Consider the following 24,948-nt stretch of genomic DNA (forward strand, 5'->3'; position numbering starts at 1 on the left):
CAAGAACCTTCCACATGCTACTAGCACACGCCGGTTATTATGTGTAGTGTCCATGCATTCGATGTTCGTTATCCACGTTATCAGAAACTCCGATTCCATCCATGCTTGCTTTCCATGATTTGCTACGCCACAAACAAAGAAAGGAAAAATTAGATTCAGACTGCTGCAATGATTCTTTCAGCCATTATTGTCGACTAATTGCAAGAGAAGAGCCACAAGACATGATGCAGGGAAGAATACGATTGTACTACCACTAGAGGACAACTATAGTAGTGACTCGTTACAGCGGTAAGGAGATGAGTATTGAAGATGAGTTCCCGAGGGTTACAAATTTCAACAGCAAATTATAAGATACAATTATAGTTGCCTTGTCGCGAAGAAATCAAAGTAAGATGATAAACCCTAATTCAAAAAAACGGAACTGCAAGATTCATGTGTGCACTCTGAACCTTACGCAAGCCACATCCTTTGAACTAGTCGTCTCTGTTTGGACACCAAATAATGGTGATTACCAACTTTCATCATACATCATCTACTGAGACAGGACATGACCGGTTCTGAGAGACCAACATGATTGCCACCGTCATATTTCTATATCTCCCAAATGAACAGCGACTGCAGCGATTCAAATATATCTACACATGATGAAAGAGAAGAAACAAACAGACAAAACGAAAGACGATTTCACACCCCAGCCAGATTAACCCATTCATTGCTCAATCCATTTCCATCAAAAGGCCACACTATCCCAAACTCAGAATGACTCTACTTCACTAGTCAACCACAAGCACACGGCCGTGACTGCGTCACCACACGGGCCGGTATTTCTCAACGGCATTCGCATCGTGGACCAAAAACACGATGAACAGTGACCAGGCAATCTCAACTCACCCAAATCATGACAAGATCTCTTCATATTCCACCAAACCGAGGGTAAACGGAAGTAATTCGACCCCACCATCACCAGTAATTAAGACAATCCAGGAGGAGAAATTAAAGCAGACGATGAGCGAGCTGTAGCGTGAACAACAGCCATCTGGGGGGGGGGGGGGGTCGCTACCGCAAGTGCTGCAAGAGGGGATACACGGCAGAAACGAAGTGGCTATTGCAACATGGTGTCCAAGGGCCTGGGATCGTGAAAGTTCCTAAAACACATGGCAGGGTTAGTCCCTGAGCAATATCGTGAAACAGCGCAGCGCTGTTTGTGGCCCACTTGTCGGACAACCCTGGGTGATTGACCGTGTCAGAGGCAGCAACGCCTTATGCCATGCTTCCTCCCTCGCCCACTCCGTCCCTCCCTCCCTCTCGCTGTGAGTAAACCCAAGCACCCACCCGTCCACTCACCCGGTGCTGTAATTGCGCACCCTCTCCGTTGAGATCACGGACACCGAGCAACGCAGTCCCCACGGCTCCTCCTCACGCGCGGGCGCGCGCACACACACGGCGTCCCTAGTGGGCACCCCTTGTGGGGACTGCGAGGGTGCAGATGAATGAATCTATCCATCCATTTCGACGAACAGTGGTGTTCTTCTGTGAAGAAAGAGCTCCTCGTGATGCGTTGTGGGCTTTTCTGATGCGTCTCTCTTTGTTTGGGATTTTGGTGCGGTCTTTTCCTGGTACCGTCTAACTTCTTTTTGTTTTGTTTTGTTTGTTTTTTTTTCCATGAAAATTGATGGGAGAATTATTTTCTGTAACAATCATTCACTGCATGACACTTCTGGCTTGATCATAGAAATTATACTAAAAAAAAATGGTAATTTTTATGTGTAGAACTAATTGAGAGTGGTGCAAGTGGTTGTATTTGGTATAAGACATACCTGTTTAAATATCATCTTTTGAAAATCTATTAAGTAAAATTTTTAAAAAATCTATCATAAAAAAATAATAAATTGCATATTAAAAAATAAATAAAATTCTTGACACATATTATTCACAAAAAGATTAGTTTAATAGATCTTCTTAATGTTCATCTTAATGTTTTTAGCATTATAGGTCTAATTCTAAATTTTATCTCAAAATTTAAATATTCATAATCAAAATTTCCTAGAAAATAATTACATAGATTCATAAATTTATAAATTCATTGAAAAAAAAAAAACAAAACAAAACAAAACAAAAAACAAAAGTATAGAATAGAAGCTTAAACTAATTTGCAAATACAATTAGAGAATAGACTTGTGCTACAATAAATTTTATTTATTTTATTAAGATGCAATAAGTTATATCTATAATATAGTAGGACTTTACTAATTTGACTTTGTCAAATTCTAAATAAGGTGGAAAACCTTGTCTCTTTTAGATATTAGCAATAAATGTTATTGTTTTTAAATAAACACTTTAGAACATAAATATAATAACTTCTTATGTTGATTATAAATTTAAAAATATTAAAAAATATATGTTTTTTATAAATATAAATTAAAAAATTATATAATGATATATATATTAAAAAATAGACTTAATAGCTTCTTGAATAAGTTGGGTAATTGAAATTCACCTCAAAAGTAATTTAATTAAGTAGTCAAGGAATCAAGCATCACTAAGGTTTACAAGTAGTATGTAATGTATTTTAGAGGGGCCACAAGGTCCTAGTCTTATCCTTCTAACTACCTCCAAGATACTACAATCCATATAGAACATATGCACCTTCTTTTTTATTGTAATTACTGTAGTTTTTAGTCACTCTAATTTCTATTAGTAAAATGTTGTTTTTTGCAAATTTGATTTCATCCTAATGCTCAAAAACACCCGATTAGTTTTAGACTTGTGTAGAACTTTCAAATGTTCCTCTAATTCTTCACACCAGTCTCCTAAAGTGAAAAAATCATTTTTACCAAAATCTTGAAAATTTGTTATATAATTTCTAAAAAGTTCTAAGTAAAGTATAAATTTTATTTTCAATTTTTTAAGATACTTGTATCAATTTGAAGCTACTTTGTTATGCAAAAAATTATAGCAATAAGGGACTATAGAAGTTATAATAGTGTTTTCATTGAGCAACAAGTAAGGAGTCAAAATATTGTTTCAATGCAAAGCATATACATATGTAGGAAACTCTTCACCCATAAACATGTTTCATAAAAACCTTCAAAGCATTAATTCTTGAACTATATACTAACAACTTTATTTACTAAATCAAATACCTACTTATAGCTCTATTTCAAGAAAAAAATAAAATAAAACAAAATTTAAAATATTAAGATAATTTTTTGAATCAATGTATATAAATATACATATATCCATATCATTATCTTTGGTTCTTCATCAATGAAGTTATTTTATGGTAATAGTTTTATCATTATAACATTGTATTTTCTTTCACCATCTTCAAAAACATTAATATTGTTTGAATTATAAAATGATTTTATAACTTCTAAACTTTTATATTTAACATCATAACATATTCTATAAAAATCTACAATAGATATTATACTACAGTTGAATGAAAACAAAAAATAAATAAATTGGTGTTTCTAATTATCTATTTTTGCAGCAAGTTCACAAAATTAATATGCATGATACATCAAAATATTCAAAAACACAGACCAAGGTTTGAAGTCCTTAGAATTTTACATTGTATAGTATATAGACTGATGTTGATTGCAAACTATCATCTTTATAAATACACTAAGATTTTAATAACATATGTAAATAATTGCTTCTACATTCTATCTAATAGATGATCAATTCTTTTTCTTATTAATTCTCTTATTAAACTGATTAATCACAAAGATTTAAGAATAGACAGTACTTGAAAATTTTGTTGTATGCATTTTTAAATATAGTAATAAAACAAGTTATACTGAATTTCTTGTTGATTAGAGAATGCAAGGAGTTTAAACTCAAGACAAATAATGTCATAATTTAATAATACCTGAAGCTCCTATTCATGCCATGCAATATCATTTGTGATAAGTTAACCAACTCTAATCACAAAATTCACATAAAGAGAAGCTTCTAAAATGAAAATAAAAAATATAGAGCAAAATAAAAGTGCTTAATGATATTTTACAATACAAAGAAGATAGGAAGTCAAAAAAGACAAAAATAATTATATCAAAGCAAGAGTGGTAGTCATATACAAAAGAAGAACAAGATGTGGGATGCAAGATTGAAGACAAATCACCAAAACTAATTTTCCTAATGTGATTTGCAGGCAACATGCAAACAAAAACCACGGCCAAGACAAAAAGCAGAGAAAAAAAAGCACCAAAATTTGAAGTTAGATGCGCAAGAAAAATGCAAGGAAAAATGCAAGATTGAAGACAAAGCACCAAAACAGAGGTCAAAGAACGCAACCAAAGACCACCAAAACAAAATGAGACATTACAGCGGAGCAAACCTTAAAACACTTCAAATCCTAAACAGCTCTGCCAGGAAAGAATACATTTCTACAATTTCAGAATATTATATTTGATCAAAACCTGGGGACCAGCACGACGGGGTTGCTCACCTCAGGCATGCCCATTATACCAGGAATGCATCCTACGGATGAATACAAAGCGGAACCTGTCCACGCCAACCAGGGCAAGGGTGGGTTTTGAAGTACAGTTTAAACCACTTAGCTGTTCAACCAGTACCTTTCACACAAGGCTATTCAACTGGACCACATTACCTAGCTCCCTTGAGAACAGAACCAGCACAGTGTTCTCCAAAACATGCTGGCATTGACGTTTATTATTATTTAATTTCTCATCACTCGAGATAGCGGAAATCCCTCCCAACCGTAGTCGATCATAAGTTTTCACTTTGAGGTAAGAGTTTCGTCCTGCTCGATCAATGTGACGAAAAGCTCGTTCTGACAATGAAGATGCTACAAGAATTTCGAATTTGATAAAAATACAAGAAAAAAAACATGAAAATTTTAAATTTTAAAACTTGTCCTGTCTTATTGATCCATACACACATGTTCTGGACCGTCCCCAATAGCATGAAAACAATGGCAATTATGCGAATTAGCTGGATATAGTTATGCCATATTTACAACGGTATCATGGCCCTCAGATACTAATACCGTGCCAAAGTTGTGGACATGTATGACTGCCAAGATCAATAAGCATATCTGCAATGCTCATCGACTAGTAGCATACTTATTGCACTTCCTCTCGAGATCATTCCTATCAGCTCCAACAACTTTATCGATTTGCTGGCCATCCTTGATGAATAAGAAAGTGGGCATTGCGCGAACATCGTATTCAGCTGCAACCTCCTGTACATGCGGGATGGGAAATGCAAGAAATAGTTGAATTACCATTTTGATAGACTTGGAAACGAGATGAATATCGAGGAAAAGACAGATTGCTTCACAATCACAAGAATTGAGAGAAGTTGTGTATTGATCCACATTTACACGAAGGCAATGAGTACCTGAACTTCATCAACATCCACCTTCACAAAAATTAGTTGTCCAAACCTCCTGCTCAACTCTGCAAAGACGGGAGCCATGAGTTTGCAAGGTCCGCACCAAGATGCTGTGAAGTCCACCACAATCTGGCCCACAGAAAAAACAAAGAGCATCCAAATTAGCCTCGTCATTTTACAAAGTTACTCCAAAAACACCACTAACAAGCTGACCCAACATGAGTAACGCTTACAGGGGGGGAATACATGCCATAATTTTTTTTATAAATATGTTCATACCGTAACTTACCACTTTCCTAGCAGCGTTGGCCTCGCTGACCTTACTCTGCCAAGCCCGCCTGCTATTGACGACGTGAACATTGCCATGATCTCCATTCACCCCCGAACCCGAAGAACCTGCAACACCTCCACATGAGCAACGCTAATACCAAACCAAAAACTTAAATTTTACACTTTGCTTCAAAAGCTTTTGCAAATAGATGTCTCTCCCCTAGCATGAGTACATATTTACAAACGTGATCGTCTCAATACTGCACTATTCCTGGTGATGATAAACTAACAATAAAAATGATAAAATAAGCAAACAAATCATAAGAAGACCAAATAGTAAGCTGGTTACATATCAGAAGACATTTTCAAAAAGAAGATAAGGCACATCTTTAAAACAGAACACAAACGGCACAGAAGCGTACTGCTATCAAATAAGCTGTGCACGTTGGTTGTGCCACGAGGTGCCGCACTTCCGGGGGCTCTACCTACACCACCGGACGGACGGGTAGGTGCCCCTGGTCGTGCGTTTCCGTATGTCTGATGCGCTTCCATCTGCAATGCCAATTGGAGACACTTATTAACAGCAGCAGCTCAGAGAGGTAGAGAGAGAGAGAGAGAGAGAGAGAGAGAGAGAGAGAGAGAGAGAGAGAGAGAGCGAAAAATTAACATAAATAAATATATAAATAAAAGATGAAGAAGATACTTCTCTTCAAAATTGAAACGTATATACTAGTGTGCAGGGCTTACAGAGAACATGGTTTTCAAAAATGCGAGTACAAAATTGAACGCTCCAACTACAAAATCCCGAATGAAGCTCATGGATGAACGCTTCCCTCGCATGTTCCCTGCTCACACCATTCCCACAAATTCATACCAAAGACAGAAAAAAAGAATGTTCAATCCCTGGTCCATTCAGAGACTAGATTTACAAAGCACAAATGCAACAAACTAACTCAAGCCATAGAGGCGCAACCTCCACAAAAATGGAAAAAAAGGAAAAGATGAAACGCATCGCTCCGATTGACACCTCTCACCAATCAATTCATCGATTTCACGAGGATCAAACTCAACGCGTTTTCAATTTGCAAAACGAAACGCACCTACAAGCGATTCGTTCCAATCCAAACTACTACAAAATTGCCTCGTACGGGTCTGTAGTATTGGCATACCCTAATCTAGTGCGAAAGAGAAAAACTAATACCCTTTCCGCTGCTTTTTCGAACAAGAAAAAAAAATGCGAAGTATGTAGAAACTGCGACGATGCAAATCAAAACCCACCTCCTTGAACGTTCGCCATGGCTGCGAAATCGGTCAATCAATACAGAGCTCGATGATTCAACAACACCCGCCATCGCAAGCGCAGACGAAGGCAAGGACCACGATGAAGACGAAGACGAAGCCGACGAGGACGGCGAACGAGGACGTTCGTTCGTTGGACGAACGTCCCTTCTAGAGTTCACTTGGTGTGGACAGTTCTTTGAGCTTGAGACCAATAGCAATACATCCATGTCTTGGTTGCTTCTTTGTGTTGTTTACTTATTTTGTATTTATTGGGGTATTTATTTGTGCATTTATTCATTTTTTCAAGCGAGTGCCTTACTTGGAGTAACTTGTTCAAAATCGAAATTTTTAGAAGTTGTTTCTTATTTTTGTATATCCAAAAAAAAAAAAAAAAAAAAAAAAAAACCTTTTTTTCAACCAATATTCAATGTTTGAAACTTTCAACAAGTTTTTTGTGTTTTGGAAAATATATTCAATTTTATATTTATATATTTAAGGGAATATTAAATAGATCCAAGTTTTTACTAAATCAATCCATCTATCTAAACTATTATGAAAAATAAAAAATAATCTCTAGTTTTCTTTCTCCACTATTGGATCTACAACCAATAAAAACCAACCACATTCATCATCAAAAATGGGTTTATTTAGTAAAAACATGAGTCCATTTAATATTCTCCTATATTTATTTATTCATTTAGATGAAATATATAGATTCTTATATATAAATTGTTACTAGCATGTACTTGATATTTTATTACTCTCTACAATTTTAGATTTAAAATAAGATCAAATAAGTATTAATTTAGTATAATTCAAGGATTTTTTTGATTTAGTGTTATAAATAGTTGTAATTAAAAATCTCATGTAGACGTTTTACTTCTTGAATAGAATTCCACAATTACAAGATAAATGTATTTCCAAAGTTATAGATAAATATATTTTTTAATTTAATAAATAACATACTGAATTTTATTAACTAATGAAGATAATTAACACATGCCACACGGTTATATATAATTGGACAAAGCAAGACCACGTGGCAAAAGCAAATAACCAAGACTATAGGACTACAGGACGATAGCCTTGACAAGGATGATTTCCATCCTACTTTTAATCAATCACCTCGAATGACTAATAATCTCTAATATTTAATAATGTTTTTGCAAAAAATAATATGATTAACAAGAAAATACTGTATTCACTTTCATAGTATCCCTTTTGCAAAGTTTTTTTTTTTTTTTTTTTTTTTTTTTTTGTAAGCACTTTGAACCTTCAAAAAAATAAAATAAATTATATTAAATCATACAATATTATTACTTCTATTCCTCTCTCTCTCTCTCTCTCCCCTCTCTCCCACACACGTTGTATTATTTATTTATTTTTATATGTATAAATATGTCATCTTACACTGGACATAAAAGACTATTTTCTGCATTAAAATAAAGACTGATCATATGATTGTGTATATATATATATATTTTTTTCGATTTATTATTATTATTATTATTATTATATGTTTTTACATTTTTATTATTTCCTCGATTTGTTATTGTGTGTGGATGCTATAGAAGGAAATCAGGGGCGCCTCCACGCGTGGCATCGTCGGCGGCGAAGAAGAAGAAGAAGCGCGGGGTGGCGGCGAAGCTGGTGGGTCTAGACTCGTCTGGATCCGTCGTCGGGGGAGGAAATGAAAGGAAAGGAAGTGCGACCGACTATCTGTGTTGCAGTCGCAGAACCCACTCACTCACTCCCAAGTTCACTCACTCACTCACTTTCTCAGTCAGTCAGTCAGTCAGTCGTTCTCAGTCATGAGATACACGCCAACTGATCCAGCTATCAGCTACGGAGTTATACTCCTTTTCTTCACTCCAGTGATCAAGGATCCATCGCGATTACACCCCGTCGCGCGTGTATGGAAGTGCTCGCAAAGGTTGATGCTGCTGACCTGCCGCTTTCAAACTGTAGCTTCGTTTCTGTCTTTCATGTATCAAATAACACGACGTTGGAATTTGAAACTACGGTACTACCCGTAATGAGCTCCAGGTTTCCCTCCTAGAAGTCGACAATGGTGCTCTGTTAATCGCCAAGTGGCTTACAAATGTATGGTGTCTGTCCTGTATAAACTTGGATAAACCTTCGAACACATAAGCAAACAAAACGTTGGAGGGGATCGATTTATTTCCTCTTGTTGTTGCACCACTACTTTCAGCTCAATTCTACGTTGCGTAGAACCAGTGACTGTTGGTGATAATCGTTGTTACCCAAAAGACTATTCAAGGTTGTTGTGAATGATCCGAACAGCTGTAACTCAGGCTCTTCTGATGATAGCACGACGATTTCACAAGTTGCCTGAGCAAGAGAACCCTTGCACATTTTTGGTTTTGGTTTGTATCTCCATCAAATTGCGGGAAGGAAGCGCTAGATTCAACACTGGACTTACCACTTGAAAATTCTTAGGCGATATTAAATCTACACAAAATTTCCATTGCGTGCATGAAATTCTGATTCATAGATCTCACAAACATTGAAAGCAATTTGAGGAGCCACCATTAAACATCATCTTATGTTCTGTACTCAGCAATGAGAACAACATCAATGGCCTACACAGGCTTCCTGGTGATGAGAATGCAGTGGATGACTTCCACCTAGCCACATTGTTAAATCGAGTACGAAAATCTAAACCACATAGGTGATAACGGCAGAAGCCAGTACCGCGCTCAGCACTCTCCCCTTTGAAACCGACTGCCATATTGAAAATGTTTGTGGATACTACCAACCACCTGATATTTCATGTCAGTTTGACAAACCTTTTGCGGATATAGCAACAATGCGCATGGTTCAGTCGAGTTTCGGAATCCGCAGACTTGTGAAAATAAATTACTGGAACCCTTGCATCTGTGTAAAGTATAATCGGCGTGGTGACACGAACCATTCCAGTCACTCACCAAATCTTTACACATGAAGAGAAAGAGAGCGTGTGGATGTCCGTCCCACACGAACTGTTGAAGAGAAGAATTGCTTCCCACATGAGCTTTGTCTGACTCTCATTACCCATCGGACAGAGGATCGTTATCACCCTCATCCGAGGTGACGTCATTTCCATAACTGTAAAATGCCACCGACAGCCAAGACAGAAACTGTTCGTTAAAGTCTTGCATAAACTCTTCCGACAAACAACTAACGACTGATGGGATGTCTATTCCACAATCATTCTCGACATCCAGAGATTGCTTTTGACCTTGAGTGGAATGTGTGTTAAAAAGAATTATTTCAAACTTTGCGGTTATGCCGGCATTATTTTTTATAGTATGATGTGTTACTCGAAGAGAACTCCTTTTCACGATCTACCATCGCTCGCCTCATCGTTCCAACACTCATTTGACATACAAAGAGCAGAAAAACTTGAAAATTCTTATCATTTCTTGGTACCCACTTTCTGGATGTCAAGGTACTGTGCTAATGATCAGTTCAGGATTCAGTGAACTTAGTTTTAGTTAGCCTAGAAGTCTTTGAATGTTGGGATGGAACTACAGTTACTTCAAATGCTTTTCAAGCAGATAGGCATCACTTGTCGGGATTCGTCATGAGCTCGAGGGAGCACCCATACACTCTTGTGATGGTTTTCGCTGTAGCAGAATTGTTGATTCTAACTAAAGATTAGTTGACACCATTCGGATTCATCTAAATTGCCTACTCAGACGCGGCGCACACAATTATCCATGCCAGGTGGGTGCCTCATCATCTCTTGCTGGAATCCTTCCATATCTGCCCAACGATGCGTTGTAGAAGATTTACACACGCTAACTCCCTCTGCTTCAACTTCGCTACCAATACAACTGTACATCACAGTTCAATGTCCATCACGTTCGTAGGCTATGTCAATGAATAGGCGATCGATGGAGATAATTTGATCACTTGTTGCCATGTGCAGTTGATTTCAGAAGAGGACGACTCGTCGTAAAACGTGCACGACGAAATGGACTTCGAAATTTTAGGTAATATTTAAGGGCCAACCTTATATCCTGCTAACTGGGATGCTTTGCAAATGGCAGGAAAAATCATGGTAGAAGATAACGGTTTAGTTCGATCTAACTAGAGCAGCGTTGTGTGAGTTTTCAATCACTCACATCCCCACAAACATACAGATTCTCAATTAAACCTTCAACATCTGATTTTACATTTCAAACTAAATACAAAATCATTGAACTGGTTCCAAACTCTCTGTGCACGCAGTCCCGATCCGTGCCTTTCAAAACAAGAAGGCGAAAGGAACCCTTTTACTTAACAATCAAGGCATGGGAATCTACATCAGCTTGTGGAGCAGCAGCAGCAATTGGGCTACGCAAAGAAACGATTGCCCCCTGGACTAGAGCGTTACTCGTTCATCACTTCATTTACATTCTTAAGGTTGAACGCTTGTTAAGTGAGGGCCTCAATTGCAGCTTGCAGCCATGGCAAGGGAAACTGGTGGAACGCCGAAGACCAGCACAACCTAAATGCCAACCAGTTCAAGAATGCTCGGCATAAGTATGAACACGGTACTGGTACTCTAAGAATCGTGGAGACGAGTGTTCTAGAAACTGGTAAGAGTAGAAGCTTATTCTTTGACAAATTATCGATTCTTAGGGTGTTTTAAGGGCGGACCACGTCAGGCAAGCAGGCAGCGGTTGGATACCGTACACCATCTCATTGCTATCATGATTGAATTATTGGGCTAAAAACAAGTCGCAGAAAGCTGAAATCGGGAATGGTCAGACCAAATGACGTCCACTACTATGTCATGATCATTCTTTGCTACCATAAAATGTGCTTGTGAATATCTAGACCTAATGCAACCAATGATATGACAATGAACTAACTGTGAACAATATATGCCCATCACAAAGACAACGACGAAATATAGGAAGCTAGTCATTTGAAAACAATACCACACGCACCTAGAGGTCGTTGGACAATCCCATCTGAAACTAACATACGCATCTGGGGCGTGAGAAAACTTCAAAAAACTGGAAGAAACCACTCATCGCTGCTTCCAAATTCGAGATCGAATTGACATGTAGTCGAGGAGTCCAAAGCCGCTTCAAAGCAGATTACCTTAACTAACAAAATTACACAGCCAGAAACATGAAAAAAATTCCTCATGCAAATACAGTGCCCTTTCACACTTCACGAGGTGAAAACCTGATATAAACTGCAATATCCTGAGACAAGCTGTAATGATATTAACCAACAAAAAAGTATCACTAATCAATCCCTACTGAACCTAATGTAAACCGTTCAGAAACAGATGGAATCAAGTGAATCCCCTGCAGAGGAAAACTCGTCCATAGTTATAACAAAGATTCCTGGTCCAGCTTACCAACCTTACAATGGGCTGCCGTTGGAGCAGCACGGCCTCAATGCCACACGACACACTTGTGATGCACAGGGAGAAACCAAGTGTACATCATTATACTATAAAAACTTACTAAAAATTAGGCCTATGTTCGCAAAATCAATTTCAAGGCACACCCAAAAAGAGCGAAAATATAGCCAACATTGTCTATTCATCTCGCGCATCTTCTGATTCCGTTCGCTTCAGCAGCTTAGAAGGAAATCAATTAAGCCTTACCATTTAATTGTTAGAACCTGCAGAGACTAACATGATTCCAGGAGATATGATAATATCGATAGTTCAGGGCCGCTCCATTTCCCCAACTGGGGTCTACCATTTCAACACAGTGAATACTCAAGGATAGCATGATGGCTCTTTGAAGGTCCCAGCGCAGTTCTGTGAGACCAATCCAATAATATGCAGTCTTCTGACCTTCCCCTCGTAACAATGCTGATTGCGTTGCACTTGCAAAACCTGATAAAGACACTTCAGCGGGGCCTAGCTAAGTCTACGTTAGAGCTGGCTAACGGCTGGGGTTATCACCTTTAGGCATGTCATTTGCACATTTCACAGAAACATGATTAGAAATGCTACCACCTTTGTTGAGCAGCTTAGTGTCCAAATAGAGAACCACGACAGTAATATCATCATGAAAATGTCGTCGTATCCCGCGCTCAATTCCCTTCAGATCAGAGTATCGCATTTCACGCTTAGTAGCAGCCTTTTGCAGAGCAGCTTTGATCAAACGCCTGGCAATTCCAGCCCGAGGTTGACTATACACAATGTCGACAGCCTCTTTGCTACTCAAATGCTCCCAAAGGCCATCGGATGCAAAAATAACGAACTCGTCATCAGGACCTAGTGTGATGACATTGCACTCCGGCTCTGCGCTTATCACAGGCCTTTTGAGAGGCTCTGGAAGCCGGAACCGGGCTATGAGAGGTGGCCGATTGAATTCAGCTCTCTTCAAGTAAAAATCACCAATTGAACGTGAAATTTGAATTATGCCTTTCACACGCCACACCCCGTGTTTCAGCACCACGATCTGTGGATCATCTTCATGCTTCGCAAATAACTCTTCCCGGATTGCCTCGATACTTGCATTGTGCTCCGTCGAGATTTGCCTGGCCACTGGAAGGGAAGTATCTCGGGAAAAACTACCTAAAACTGCTCGAGAATCTCCAAGACTAGCGACGTAAAGTTTGGAATCCCATATGGCTCCCACCAAACAACAAGATCCAACAGCGGCAATTTGCGGCTTAACATCCCAAGCTTTCCGAACTATCTCGAAGAACTTGTCCTCTACCTCCTTGAAAGCTTTACAGAGGACGTCGCATGACATACCTCCTTGGTCCGCAGTATTTTTCTGTACAAAACTGAATAAAGATTCATTTATGCAACGAGAAGCTTCAGGGCCTCCATGCCCATCATAGATACCCACAAATGTGCCGAAAGAACCGGACTCAACTTGGCTCATGTCTTCCAAAATTGCATTGGCTTGAACTACTGCATATGAAAATTCCCCTACGGCATGGGGACAAAGATCCTTGCTCCAAAGCAATGGATCTTGACGATCTGTCCCATCCTGCCTCTTTCTGTATCTCTTTACAGGACGCCAGCATGCCATCACCATTTTCACAAACCAGTCAAACATCCCTCACATCTCCCCCATTGCAGGAACTTAGTAGCTCATTCTGTTCATACCCTAATGAACTCTCCAGGTCACTTATTCGTCAATTCTATTTCAGGACCTGAATCAAATGGCTCACCTCTAGCCTCCATCGCTGGAAACACCCATTGCCTCTCCCATCAATCACCTCTTAAAAACAATTCTACTCATAAATTCCCTTGCACAGCCACATAGCACTTGGCTGTGTTTCCTAACCAGACTATAAGTCCGCAAATAATGTCTTTGGTTCAGGCACTCCGTAATTCGATCCACCCAAGAAGCAACTGGCAGTCAATAGAGGTCCAATCTCAGCTACAGACCTGTACGTCAAAGGGCGGGTGACGGTCAGTTTCAATTTTAGCAAACAATCCTTCCAGAGAGGAGCAAGATTCAGCTAAGAAATTTGAAAACAAAAGGTGTTCATGACGGCAGACTCATACAACCATACAAGCGAGCGTCTGCACTTCCACCAAGTCCTCCAAAATTCAATAAGAAAAAAGTTTCCAGTGGGCTGACGTGGAACATCAGCAATTGAGCAGGTATCCGACAAATGATTCGAAAAGTAACATTAAAGTTTAGAAAAGGTAGTCAATAGAACATCTTTCGAAATTAGTTACAAAAAATATCTGATGTAAAGAAAGCGTTGCGGAATACAGCAATATCAAAACTCAGCTTCTTTCCGTCCTTAACATTATTTCCACAATTACGTTACAGGATGCAACAATTGTCGATACACACTCAACAACAAAGCCGAAAGATTGTTAACGTTTCATCTAGCGAATGATAAGGAGCTTCGACTGCTGGTTCCGGGGCTACGTAAAACCAACCAAAAACACAATCACCGATCCACAAAGCCCAAATTGTTGCACTCGCAAACAGAATCATCTCAGCGCTATCCAGTTTACTGAAAGGAATATGCCAAGGATTCGTATGATTAAATAGAACACACAGCGAATAAACTGGAATCGGATGTATCAGATGAGAAAACTAGTAGGTGTTCGAAACCCGAGGTCAACACTCACGATACCCCATGTGAAAATAGCATAAAAAATCTCGCCAGTATTACTGCTCGCGACCCAAGTATTCGCGACATGAAAAGACTAAATGAGGTTACATTTACTGTAAACTCTAGACAACTAGTTATTTCACGTCCGCGTGATGAGAACCCTATAAACACCAAGCACGGAATCGTGATGTCTATGCTCGTTCCCAGCAAGCCAGAGAGACAACGCAACAATAATCTAAATATAATCTTGAGAGCATCAACTGAACTGTGACAAAAACGAGCTCCCACCTCCCTGAGCCACAGGGAATAGACGAGGTCCGAAGTTTTGGGAAACCGTTCCAAATTCTATCTCAACTTTGGACTGTTTTAAAGCTACAGGTATCGATTAATGACTCTTAATCTCGATTTTCTTGATGTCATCATGAATATGAGCAACCTATCACAGCTCTATTATGACTTCCACATACATCATCTCAAACCAAAGATTTTTAGCGGATTGCCAATTCGAGTATCCAACACCCGAAATTATGTAACAGTGGTGAGATTATCGGGTGCATTGTTAATTACGCTAACATCCACATTCCACGACAAGGCTAATTACGCTTGAAAATTTCAGCACATTCTCAGGTATTACAATGAAGTGAAATATCAGATCCCCCCCCCCCAACGAAAACTACACCTTAAAAAGCTAATGACGAACAAGTAGACTAATTCTGAGCATTTTCAAAAGAAGCACCGGTAAGATGTGGTGCACTCGGAACTAGTGCATTAGCATGGAGGTGACTCTCAACCAAGTCTCTTGCTAATCGCACAGACCCATCACATCGCTCGTTTCTCTACAGAAAAAGTGCTTCATGCCATGAATCCATTCCGCGGGTTACCTCACCACTTCCCAGAGCCGACGAATAGAGCTCCCGAAACTCCCAACACTCACAAGACGAAACCTTCACAGCACAACCCCCACGCATCACAACTTTAGTTCCGAACACAAGGCCGGCATCCTCATACCACAACCCTAGACCCCTAGACCCCAAACCACTCACCTCCTCTCTCTCTCTCTCTCTCACTCGAACCAAACCCATTAAAATCGATACACCAACCTTCATCTCAATAACTCCCTCTGTCAAGAAACCCATACTACCCCAACCAAATTCCTCGCGAACTCAAAATTCCTCCTCAAAACACGACTCCAACTACAACAACCTCACTCCAAATTCACTAAGGGGTTCACTCAGAGCCACCATCATACTCACATGCCCAGATGCAACCAAGTAGCCAGAACCCACAAAAATCTCGTTCTCGCTCATACTCTCCCCAGTCACTCGCTTGCTTTCGCAAGTGAGAGTGAGCCGAGAAGGCGCGCAGGAGCACTGTGATAAAGCAAAGGGAGGGCAGGCACCCTGGTGACGATACGAAGTGGAACGGGAATGCGGCAAAAGAGTGAGAAGAGTGACGGACATGGCACAGGCGACGAAACTAACCCAACCCTTCCCAAACCCAAAAATGTTCAGATAAAATAACGTTGGCTACGGTTAGAGCATTGCACAGAAGACGGGGAAATTGCTAACCGTGAGCCGCCACGCCTCGTGGTGGCCCACTTTTTCTCTCCCTCCACAATGAGGATTTTCCGCTTCCTCCTCCAGAAAACACACCCTCTCTCCCTTCTCGGCCTCCGCCTGCGCTCCGCTAGTACCGCTCGTTTGTACCCACGACGGAGCTCGACATCAACTCCTTCTGTCGCCCTTCGTTCCTTCTTCGTTCGTCCATCACTTTGTTCGTTCGTTCGTTCGTTCGTTTGTTCGTTCGTTGCCTTGGTAGATCAGCTTCGCCTCCAGGGTGGGAATTGTCCGCGAAGACATTCCTCTCATATATTTTTTTGGGGGACATTTGAAATCTCATCTCCTCCAGTTGGGAATTTTTGCACTTTTTTAGTAAATTTTTATTTCCTTTTTTAATTACTATTATCATTTGAGCACTTGAAGCAACTTGTGTTTTTTGATATCCATTTCTCTTTGCTGTTTGGGAAGTTTGTTAAAATCTGTGGAGTGAGTTTAATTGGCAATTTCCAGGTATATGTTGATTAATAATTCGGTACCAACATGAGTTGATTTCCTGTTCTTTTCTTCTTCTGTTTTTTGTTTTTGTTTTTATTGTTAGTTTTATTTATTCAACTTTGATGCCTCAACCTCATTGCTTGTTTCTCATGCATGACTCTGCACCCACATTAAATCCATATCTCCTTCATTACTTTCAAACACACGCAAACATATAATATTATATATATATATATATATATATATATATATGTGTGTGTACTTGTTTTATTCCTCAAGAATCATTCTTTTTGTAGTGGATCATTGCAATGACAACTACCCACACTACACAAGAGTTCACAATCCACACACAGAGCCAGTTTATCTTGACAGCCAACCAATCAATCAATCAACCAACCAATAGAAGCATGGACATGTACAAGTGGGTTTAGCTCACAGATTCAGAATCACATTAACAGATCTACTTCTACATTGACCATAACAAACAACACACAAGAAAACACTCTGGTTTATGTATAATATATGATTTGAAGAAAAAATTTATGGTGAGACTGGTTCCTTGAAGGAACAAAAATATTTTAAATTTACTGGAGGGTTATAATCAATAGGCTGAGGGATTTGGACAGTTTGTGGGTCCTCACCCTCGATGTCTACACTTCTTCATGTTCTTCTAGATTTTGGGTCTAGAACCTTCCAAAGCTACCAAAGTGGAACATGTCCCCACATACATATCAAATGTTTATGTGTTCCACAACTGAACCCCACAAGCATACTTGGTTAGGGAGGACAAGTTCCCACATTCTAAACACAATTGATATGGATAAAGGGACCAATGCCTCCTACTTTTACCCTAAGGAATGGGTCTCACATGCATTTTGTGGCCCTTTTTTTAATAGGAAAAAACTTACATTCATTTTCTGAGAGTCGTGGACAATTGGGATCAATTGTAAATTGAAAGAAAGCTTTAAACTCAGTCATTGATCAATCTATTTTAGAAATCCATCAAAGTTGAGAACCATAACTGTTCATGAACAAGTGGTGTATGTTCTACAGCAGAATATGTACTTTATGTGAGCAAGTTGTGAGAGATGAGTTTTGTTGGAAAAAGACTAAGTCATCAAGAAGAATATTTCAAAAAATACAAAAAAAAATACAAAAAATTACAAAAATAAAGAAAAAATGGTCACAATCACTGTATCATTTTACTTTCTTCTTTTTATAATTTATTTTTATCTTCATTTTTTTTTTGACCTTTGATGCATGTCTAAGCTGTAGGGTTGACAAAATTTAAGTAGGCCATTGGGAGTTGGATTCACAAAGAGTAATGGCTACTTTTACAGTTGAGGAGATGTGTCATGAAAGGCATGTTAAGAGAATCATTTGGATTTTTTATTTTTTATTTTTTACTTATTTTTTCAAATAAAGCTTGCAGTGAGTATACAAAAGAAGAAATTCACACGAATTACAAAGCTAAATAATATGCATACACTTGACCAAGCACTAATAACATGATTTCTACCAAGTTGATTACACAAAAAGCTAGAAAAAAAAGGTATTTGAGTCAATAAAATAGCAATGTGCACTCTCTATTTGCAAACTTTGTTATTATTATTATTATTATTATTACTATTTATTTAATGGTTTAATTTAGGAATTTTGAGGTTATTCCATAGTAACCACCAAAAGGTAAAGTGAGACATGGATGGAGGGAGGACAATGGTACCCATCAAGGGAGATGAGGCTCAAAAGCCCATGTTTAGAAGTGTTTTCTAGTGGGGCCAAAAAGAAGCTTTATCCTTTTTCCATGTGTTGTTGATATGTATCTAAAGTTCAGGACAATTGGAGAAGTAGAAGACAAAGAAGACAAATAAGTTACTACCCCTTTGCATATCTTTTGCTTGGCTTTGCCTTGCTTTGTACAAAACTGGGATCAATGGAAGGAGGGTGAGATGGAGGACCTCCTTGCCATTAGTGTGGAGACCTCACAGTGAATGAAGCCCTAATTCCACGAAGAAACAAGTAAACTTTACACACAAGATATGGAGATTAGTGTTAAGTGCTGAAAATAACATGGCTGTTAAACTAAGGTTAAAATTAGCTCAGTTCCACAAATATAAACTTAAAACCTATTCTTGGGTTTGGTTTTTTACTTTCGAAATTTACAGAAATTAAATACATAGAAGGATCTCCAGTATATTGTACAAGTGTTATATGAAGAGAGTCTTTTGCTAGGAATGTGAGCAATCAATTAAAATAAGAGTTGAAAAATAAAAATAAAAAAATGGTCATGACATGGTAGGATTATATAATGATTTATTTGTTGGATATGATTTTTGTCCTTAAGGGAAACAACCTCTACGATTGTGGAACAGAAATCATCCAATGCCCAACGTACCAATTCATTCATCGACAACACTGTTCATCCATCCTTACAAGTGGACCGAAACCTAAAAGCGTTGCTGTGGGCGATGGAGCGTCACCGAAGAACCGTTCAATCTTCACGTTGCTGGCCATAGTCGCCGGTCAACTAAATGGGGCTACATTCACATGCTGAGGGAATTTCAGTAGCTGGGTCATGCAGGGATGCAGCCTTACTGTACTCTGCAGTTGTGTTTATTTTTGTGTTTTACTTGTAAAGCTGACTTTCTTACGGTGGTGTTGTTGAGCTTCGAGATCATGGTTCTGGAGATTTGTGTGTAAAACCTTCGTTGCGGTGGTGGAGATGGCTTTTTTTCAGTGCTTGGATCACCGCAGTTGACTTGTGATCCGCGCTGACTTCAATATCGATCGGTAATTGCATTTCAGTCAAGCACGTCTGCTCCTCCCTCTCGCATGGGCTTTTTCTTTATTGAAGCATGCACTTGAATGCCAGCTTCTGCGGAAGCCGTTTCGAACGTCCCCTTGGGAAGGGGATGGGGAAAACTTTCAGTTGCACTCGTTGCCTGATGGCTTTCGATCGTGTTTGAGTTGTGTGTGATGCTTCCCCCTGGCATGTAACCGACCAAGGGGCCTTAAATCAATGTTTTCCCTGGCTTAGAATGGCAGTCGCTGAACACTGTGCTGAATTTTCTTGTCGTGCAGATGGAAACCGAACCTTGAAGGTGGATCCTCATTCGTTTCGTTTTGTTGGTGATTTCCCCTGCTTTTGCACTATTGACTTGCAGGGTTGAATCAGAGTTGCGTGAATTTCTCTTTCAAAGTTAAAAAAAAAAAAAAAACAAAACAAAACAAAAACAAAAATAAAAAAGAACTGAAGGATTTTTCTGCCCATGTTACTAGTATGTGCAATCCCGAAAGGTTCAAAAGGGGAAATAGGGACCAGAGTCCTTCCTTTTTCACTTTCTCGTTGCGCAGCGCTTGAGTTCCATGTGCCTAGGCTAAAAGCATACTTTTCCAAGCAAGTTATCCGTGCGGTGCTCATTCTGAACCTTAAAGCAAAACAATTATGTCTTAAGGTTCAATCAGGGTGGAGAATGGAGAGGAGATAGATGACTTGGTGGGAAAGACATTGATATCCAGTGAGTCCTTACGCTCTGTGTTCATTTACTACCAATGATGAAGCTCCATCTCTGTCATTGGTCTTAGCTTTGCTTTATATGACATTAATCCACATCGTAGATATCATCATGTAACTACAAAGGACGACTCATATGTTCCGTGTCAATTGGACTTAAAGGAGGTTACAGTGGGATGTTGACTACTTTTGCAGAGGACAGTCAAATGTCACACTTACAAAGCTTTTTTTGTGTATATATAAATGTGTGTTTGTGTGTGTGTGTATATATATATATATATATAAGTATATTCACTCAATACTAATGGCTTTACCTCTTCATTCATAGTTTACTAATTCCTGGATAAGAAGAAAGCTCAGTAATTAGTTGAGGCAGTTCACTTTGTAAGCTTCGACTTGGTCTGTTTAAGCAGCAGTCAATCAAGGGCTTAGTCTTTAAACCTCGTCCACGATTTAGTCTGCAATGCAAGTTATCACCTTCCTTCAAACTCACGAAACACATGGCATCTTGAACAAATGTCAATTCGGTACAAGTAATGGTCGTAGGGTGCGTCAGCGAATGCTATTTTAGTTGTCCAAGCTGAAGGAAAGAGATGTCAACATTGGCAAACCTGATGTGAGAGTACAACAAACAGGTCCACTGCTTGAAATATTGTTTGCGTCCGTGAGCTCATTCCCTCACAAGTTGCAACCATGGCTTTAAGGAAGTGTAGATCGCAAGGAAATGAGCTGTGCCTAATTTTTTGCGAAACTGGGGCTGCACAAGCCCAGAGTCTGTACGATTGGTTGGAACAGGAAGATAAGCTTTCAAAACACTGGTCCAGAAAATGACCTGTGAGTTCCTTCTCTAGCTTTCAGATGTAAAGATCTCCTAGAGCTCTTTCGCCAACATCCGTGGGCATTCAGAGTTTGATCAAATTATCCATGTCAACAACCTCATCGCTTTTTCTGCAGAAAAGCTGCCTCGTTTCTAAGGTGGATGCAGGTACAGTGCCCAGATAATAGTCAAGAAGGCCCAGATGTTCAGGCAAACCTACAAAAAAACTAATTCAGGTTAACACTCAAATATATTTTTAGGCACCAGAATGTTTTTTTAAGTTCTCATACAAGCAGCAGTGCCAGCGATACAATCCTTGGTTGAGAAGGAAACCTGCAATCAGCTGAGTCAGATGCTTGACATGACAAGCTACCAGAATGTACCAAACAGCTTCGTGGGTTTGGCATGATAGCTGTAGGTTTTAAAATGGAAAATTATTTGTTAGCCTATTTTATGTGTGTGTTAAACGCATCAAATAAGTTCGCTGAAATGGAAACCATGAAGCGATGGGCACAAGCAATTCTATGAAGTTTACGAAGCTTGTGACCTTGAGTGTGCATGAGAAGTTGATCGGAACGTTCATTGCCAAAGAATTCTGTATAGACGAATCGATCAGCAGTAGTTTATCCAGAAAAAGAGAAGACGAATCTAAGTATGAGGTTGTTTATGATTTTTTATTTTATTTTTTTGAATTAACAGAATCATCTTATGAGCTCTCACTTTTGAATCTCGTACTCTTATTTCCAAGTTGAACAAAATTATCTGAGATTCTTGGTCATGAAGCATAGAATGGTTTGATCAGACTAGTTGACCTATTGATACACACCCGCATCTTAGTGAGAAAGAGATATCTTCGAATTGCTAATTAAGAGATTGCTGAAGGCGATGGTGAAGCTTTGACATGATAAGAATGAAATATGGAGTTTTTGACATCCTCCTCTCCAACTAGTCCATCTCAGAGCCTAGCCACCTTTGATGAAGCCCTTGAAGCTCACTGTCACTGATCACGGATAAGCCCCTCGAATGCGCAATTACAAGACAATTTTTCTTTCAAACTGTTTGCCCCACAGAAAACTTGTTTGAGACAGCCAAACTTCACACTTCAGACCTGGTCGTTGTTCATCGGCACTACCCATTCAATACTTCCCGAGGCAATTTAACCGTCAATTGACTGATGATGATTCTCTCGACTGACGAATAGAAACAACGGTTCTAGATGCAGATTCAGTTCTCCCGCTATGTCCACCTGATCAAAAACAATCGTGTTCACATGGAGTTCATAGTTCGTAGAAGTTCTCGGTTACGACTTGTGTTCCAACCCTCTGCAGCAGCACCTTGCACATTAGCATTAAGCATTTCGTCACAACTTTCGACAAGTCTACAGGGGCTTCACAAAATCTCCTCTCAAACTTTTCCAGGAAAAAAACTGACCTGATTGTTGGTTATTTCATCTTTTTCAGCATTTACTAATAGAGTGCCAACCTATTTTCTTCATCATCATCCTTTTGTGCTTTCAATGATGTCTCGATAGTGTTGAGATTGCAAGGGCCCAGCTACATGACTAGTAGCATTATGTACTACATGACTGTACTTCCAAAAAACACAGTGACACCTTGTAAGATTTGAGTATCATCAGAGACCTTATGTTTTGTGGCCAAGACCATCAGCTGGGCGTATCTAATTCACCTACACTTCGTGCTTGAATGTTGCTTTCACTTGTTTCCTGGTTCTTTTCCAGTGAAAATACTCTGTGCCTGCTCAAAATCTGCTTCAAATCGTTCAAGCGCCGGCAACAAACAAAGCAACATGTACGTTCCAGAGCGATGACTCGAAACAAACCGTTTTTAATCATAGTAAATTGCACAATTGAAAGCAAAACAACCTGCTCAGCATAACTTAATCAATGAACGAGCAAAGGAAGTTTAATCTCCAAAGTCATGTCACCTAAGGGCTCCTGATGGAGAAGCCTGGTAAAATAATGCGCCATACCTTTTAAAACAATTCGGCGTCTCCTGCATTCTATTTTTCGAGTGTTTGTTGATCAAAGCGTGAACTACAACCCAGATAGGGTCTACCCATGTCCACTCTCCAATATTCGTCTAAAACCTCTTTTGTACAACCTACAGCATCCACAACCAAGCTCTGCTTTTAAGAACAATACGATCATTCACCACCTCCACTTGTGAAAACCAAGACAACGTGGAAACAACTGCCGAAACATAAAAAAAAAGCAGTCAGATATTCAGATCTAGAAGCATTGTTGGCAAAAGACAACCTGGACGGCGTTCCAAGAATGCATCCAGTCAAGAAATCCGTGACAAGTGAACAAGACTCCATTGGAAAGCGGAAGCCTGTTCATCCCACACTGCCACATCCCCCTCTCTTGATTACTTCCTCACCTCGTCTTCTACAGATTTGGGGTTTACGGATTACAACGACAAGTTCATGGCTTCCATATACAGAAGCTTGCCCCCCCCACAAATCCATTCCTCATGAAGCAACTCAATATCGGTGACAAACCTAAAAACTCGACAACAGTGAAGGACCCAGTAAGCCCATTGAAGCAAAAAAAAACCTCCTTGCATCGACATGGGTGTGATGTTCTGCCATAGCTCAGCTGACAAATTCATCAACAAGCGAACTCTCCCTCAGACTCCACTTCATGAAATCTAACGAAGATGCTCGGAGCTGGCAACTTCAGCGACAACGAGCACTAATCACAACTGAGCAGCCTCTGAAAAACTTCGAGCTTGGCACGGACTGGGCTTCATGGACTAGGACCGCAAGGGCTACAAAACTTTATTGTTGTAAATAATGTCACATTTCATTGTTTAAATTTACTATGGTTTTAATATGATTGGTTAAGGCACAGATGTTGTCCATGAGGCTGTGACTCTTCTAGGAAATCATGTGATTTGTGTTCTCATTTGATGGTTTAATAATAAATGGGTTTTATAATATCAGGTACGTGCCACTTAAACCAGTGGTTTGAATGGCTAATTTCAATGATATTATCTTTGTAGAAAAATTTGAAATTATTTATATCAATTATCTATGTATTTAAATATAACAAGAAACTATCAAAAAAAAAATTAAAAAGGATCCTAGAAAGATAAATTAAATGGAAAAAGTTAAATAGCTAAAGTTAAAATAAGACGACTAAAAATATTACAAATTACCAATCTGTTACAAATGTTTATGATAATGATGATTTTTTTAAAAAAGCTAGCACATTTCTATGCACATAAAAAGACATTACAAAACAATCTTATAATAGAAGAAAGAAGAAAAAAGCTTCAAAAAAATTTACTAAAATGTATTTATTTGTCTTATCTTACAATTACATAAATTTCATTGGTACACTAGAGTTGAATTTGTTGCTTTCTTATCTAAATAAAAATAAATAAAAATATATTTATGTATATATTACTATAAAATTTTAATTATTATATATTTTTTCAATTATATTCTATATAAAATACAAAAAACAACTTAATAGCAAACTGCTGCAAAATATTAAAATGAAAAAGTATTATTATTATTATATACAAAAAAATTAAGATGTAAATTTTAACAAGAAAGAATAGTTGCAAAAATTA

At 38.8% G+C, this 24,948-nt stretch overlaps 2 protein-coding genes and 2 long non-coding RNA genes across 9 annotated transcripts; 1 reads left to right on the plus strand and 3 right to left on the minus strand.

The window, feature by feature from the left end:
• Positions 1–4,811: 4,811 nt before the first annotated feature.
• Positions 4,812–6,974, minus strand: LOC112274888 (thioredoxin H-type). Of its 2 annotated transcripts, none has more exons than XM_024504734.3 (6): positions 6,910–6,974; positions 6,379–6,476; positions 6,054–6,183; positions 5,651–5,757; positions 5,368–5,490; positions 4,812–5,209 (listed from the first exon to the last, which is right to left on the minus strand). In XM_024504734.3, exons 1-6 carry the CDS (start codon positions 6,926–6,928, stop codon positions 5,072–5,074), a joined length of 615 nt encoding a protein of 204 aa, XP_024360502.1. In that variant the 5' UTR covers positions 6,929–6,974; the 3' UTR covers positions 4,812–5,071. The 2 variants fall into 2 exon arrangements, with proteins under 2 accessions (XP_024360502.1, XP_024360500.1); XM_024504732.3 differs by having other exon boundaries at positions 6,732–6,974.
• A 4,087-nt stretch (positions 6,975–11,061) lies between these two features.
• LOC112274887 (putative protein phosphatase 2C 46) lies at positions 11,062–16,673 on the minus strand. Of its 4 annotated transcripts, XR_016500045.1 has the most exons (5): positions 16,218–16,298; positions 15,846–15,908; positions 12,279–14,278; positions 11,853–12,014; positions 11,062–11,407 (listed from the first exon to the last, which is right to left on the minus strand). XR_016500045.1 is itself a non-coding variant. In XM_090246221.1 (3 exons), exon 3 carries the CDS (start codon positions 13,941–13,943, stop codon positions 12,813–12,815), a length of 1,131 nt encoding a protein of 376 aa, XP_090102347.1. In that variant the 5' UTR covers positions 13,944–14,278; positions 15,851–15,908; positions 16,533–16,673; the 3' UTR covers positions 12,054–12,812. The 4 variants fall into 4 exon arrangements, 3 of the variants coding, with proteins under 3 accessions (XP_090102347.1, XP_024360498.1, XP_024360499.1); XM_090246221.1 differs by lacking the exons at positions 11,062–11,407; positions 11,853–12,014; positions 16,218–16,298 and adding an exon at positions 16,533–16,673 and having other exon boundaries at positions 12,054–14,278; positions 15,851–15,908; XM_024504730.3 differs by lacking the exons at positions 11,062–11,407; positions 11,853–12,014 and having other exon boundaries at positions 12,054–14,278; positions 15,851–15,908.
• A 2,829-nt stretch (positions 16,674–19,502) lies between these two features.
• Positions 19,503–20,268, plus strand: LOC149986622 (uncharacterized). The gene is made up of 2 exons (XR_016500074.1): positions 19,503–19,808; positions 20,100–20,268. It is a non-coding gene; the product is annotated as an uncharacterized LOC149986622 (long non-coding RNA).
• A 1,193-nt stretch (positions 20,269–21,461) lies between these two features.
• Positions 21,462–24,396, minus strand: LOC112274870 (uncharacterized). Of its 2 annotated transcripts, XR_012216404.2 has the most exons (6): positions 23,625–24,388; positions 23,339–23,469; positions 22,781–23,114; positions 22,176–22,671; positions 21,897–21,944; positions 21,462–21,565 (listed from the first exon to the last, which is right to left on the minus strand). It is a non-coding gene; the product is annotated as an uncharacterized LOC112274870 (long non-coding RNA). The 2 variants fall into 2 exon arrangements; XR_002967532.3 differs by lacking the exons at positions 21,462–21,565; positions 21,897–21,944 and having other exon boundaries at positions 22,183–22,671; positions 23,625–24,396.
• Between the last annotated feature and the right edge of the window lie 552 nt (positions 24,397–24,948).

Source organism: Physcomitrium patens, chromosome 22, assembly GCF_059467195.1.
Source record: "Physcomitrium patens ecotype Gransden chromosome 22, ASM5946719v1, whole genome shotgun sequence".
In the NCBI taxonomy this organism is placed as follows: Eukaryota; Viridiplantae; Streptophyta; class Bryopsida; order Funariales; family Funariaceae; genus Physcomitrium; species Physcomitrium patens.

Bases quoted from the DNA above. Each gene is read 5' to 3' on its own strand.
- LOC112274887 (XM_090246221.1), bottom strand. From the start codon at position 13,943: ATGTTTGACTGGTTTGTGAAAATGGTGATGGCATGCTGGCGTCCTGTA.
- LOC112274888 (XM_024504732.3), bottom strand. From the start codon at position 6,798: ATGCCAATACTACAGACCCGTACGAGGCAATTTTGTAGTAGTTTGGAT. The intron at 6,184-6,378 runs GTAAGCCCTGCA...TTGGCATTGCAG, and splicing joins TTTTGAAAACCATGTTCTCT to ATGGAAGCGCATCAGACATA. The intron at 5,491-5,650 runs GTAAGTTACGGT...TCTGTGGGCCAG, and splicing joins CCAACGCTGCTAGGAAAGTG to ATTGTGGTGGACTTCACAGC.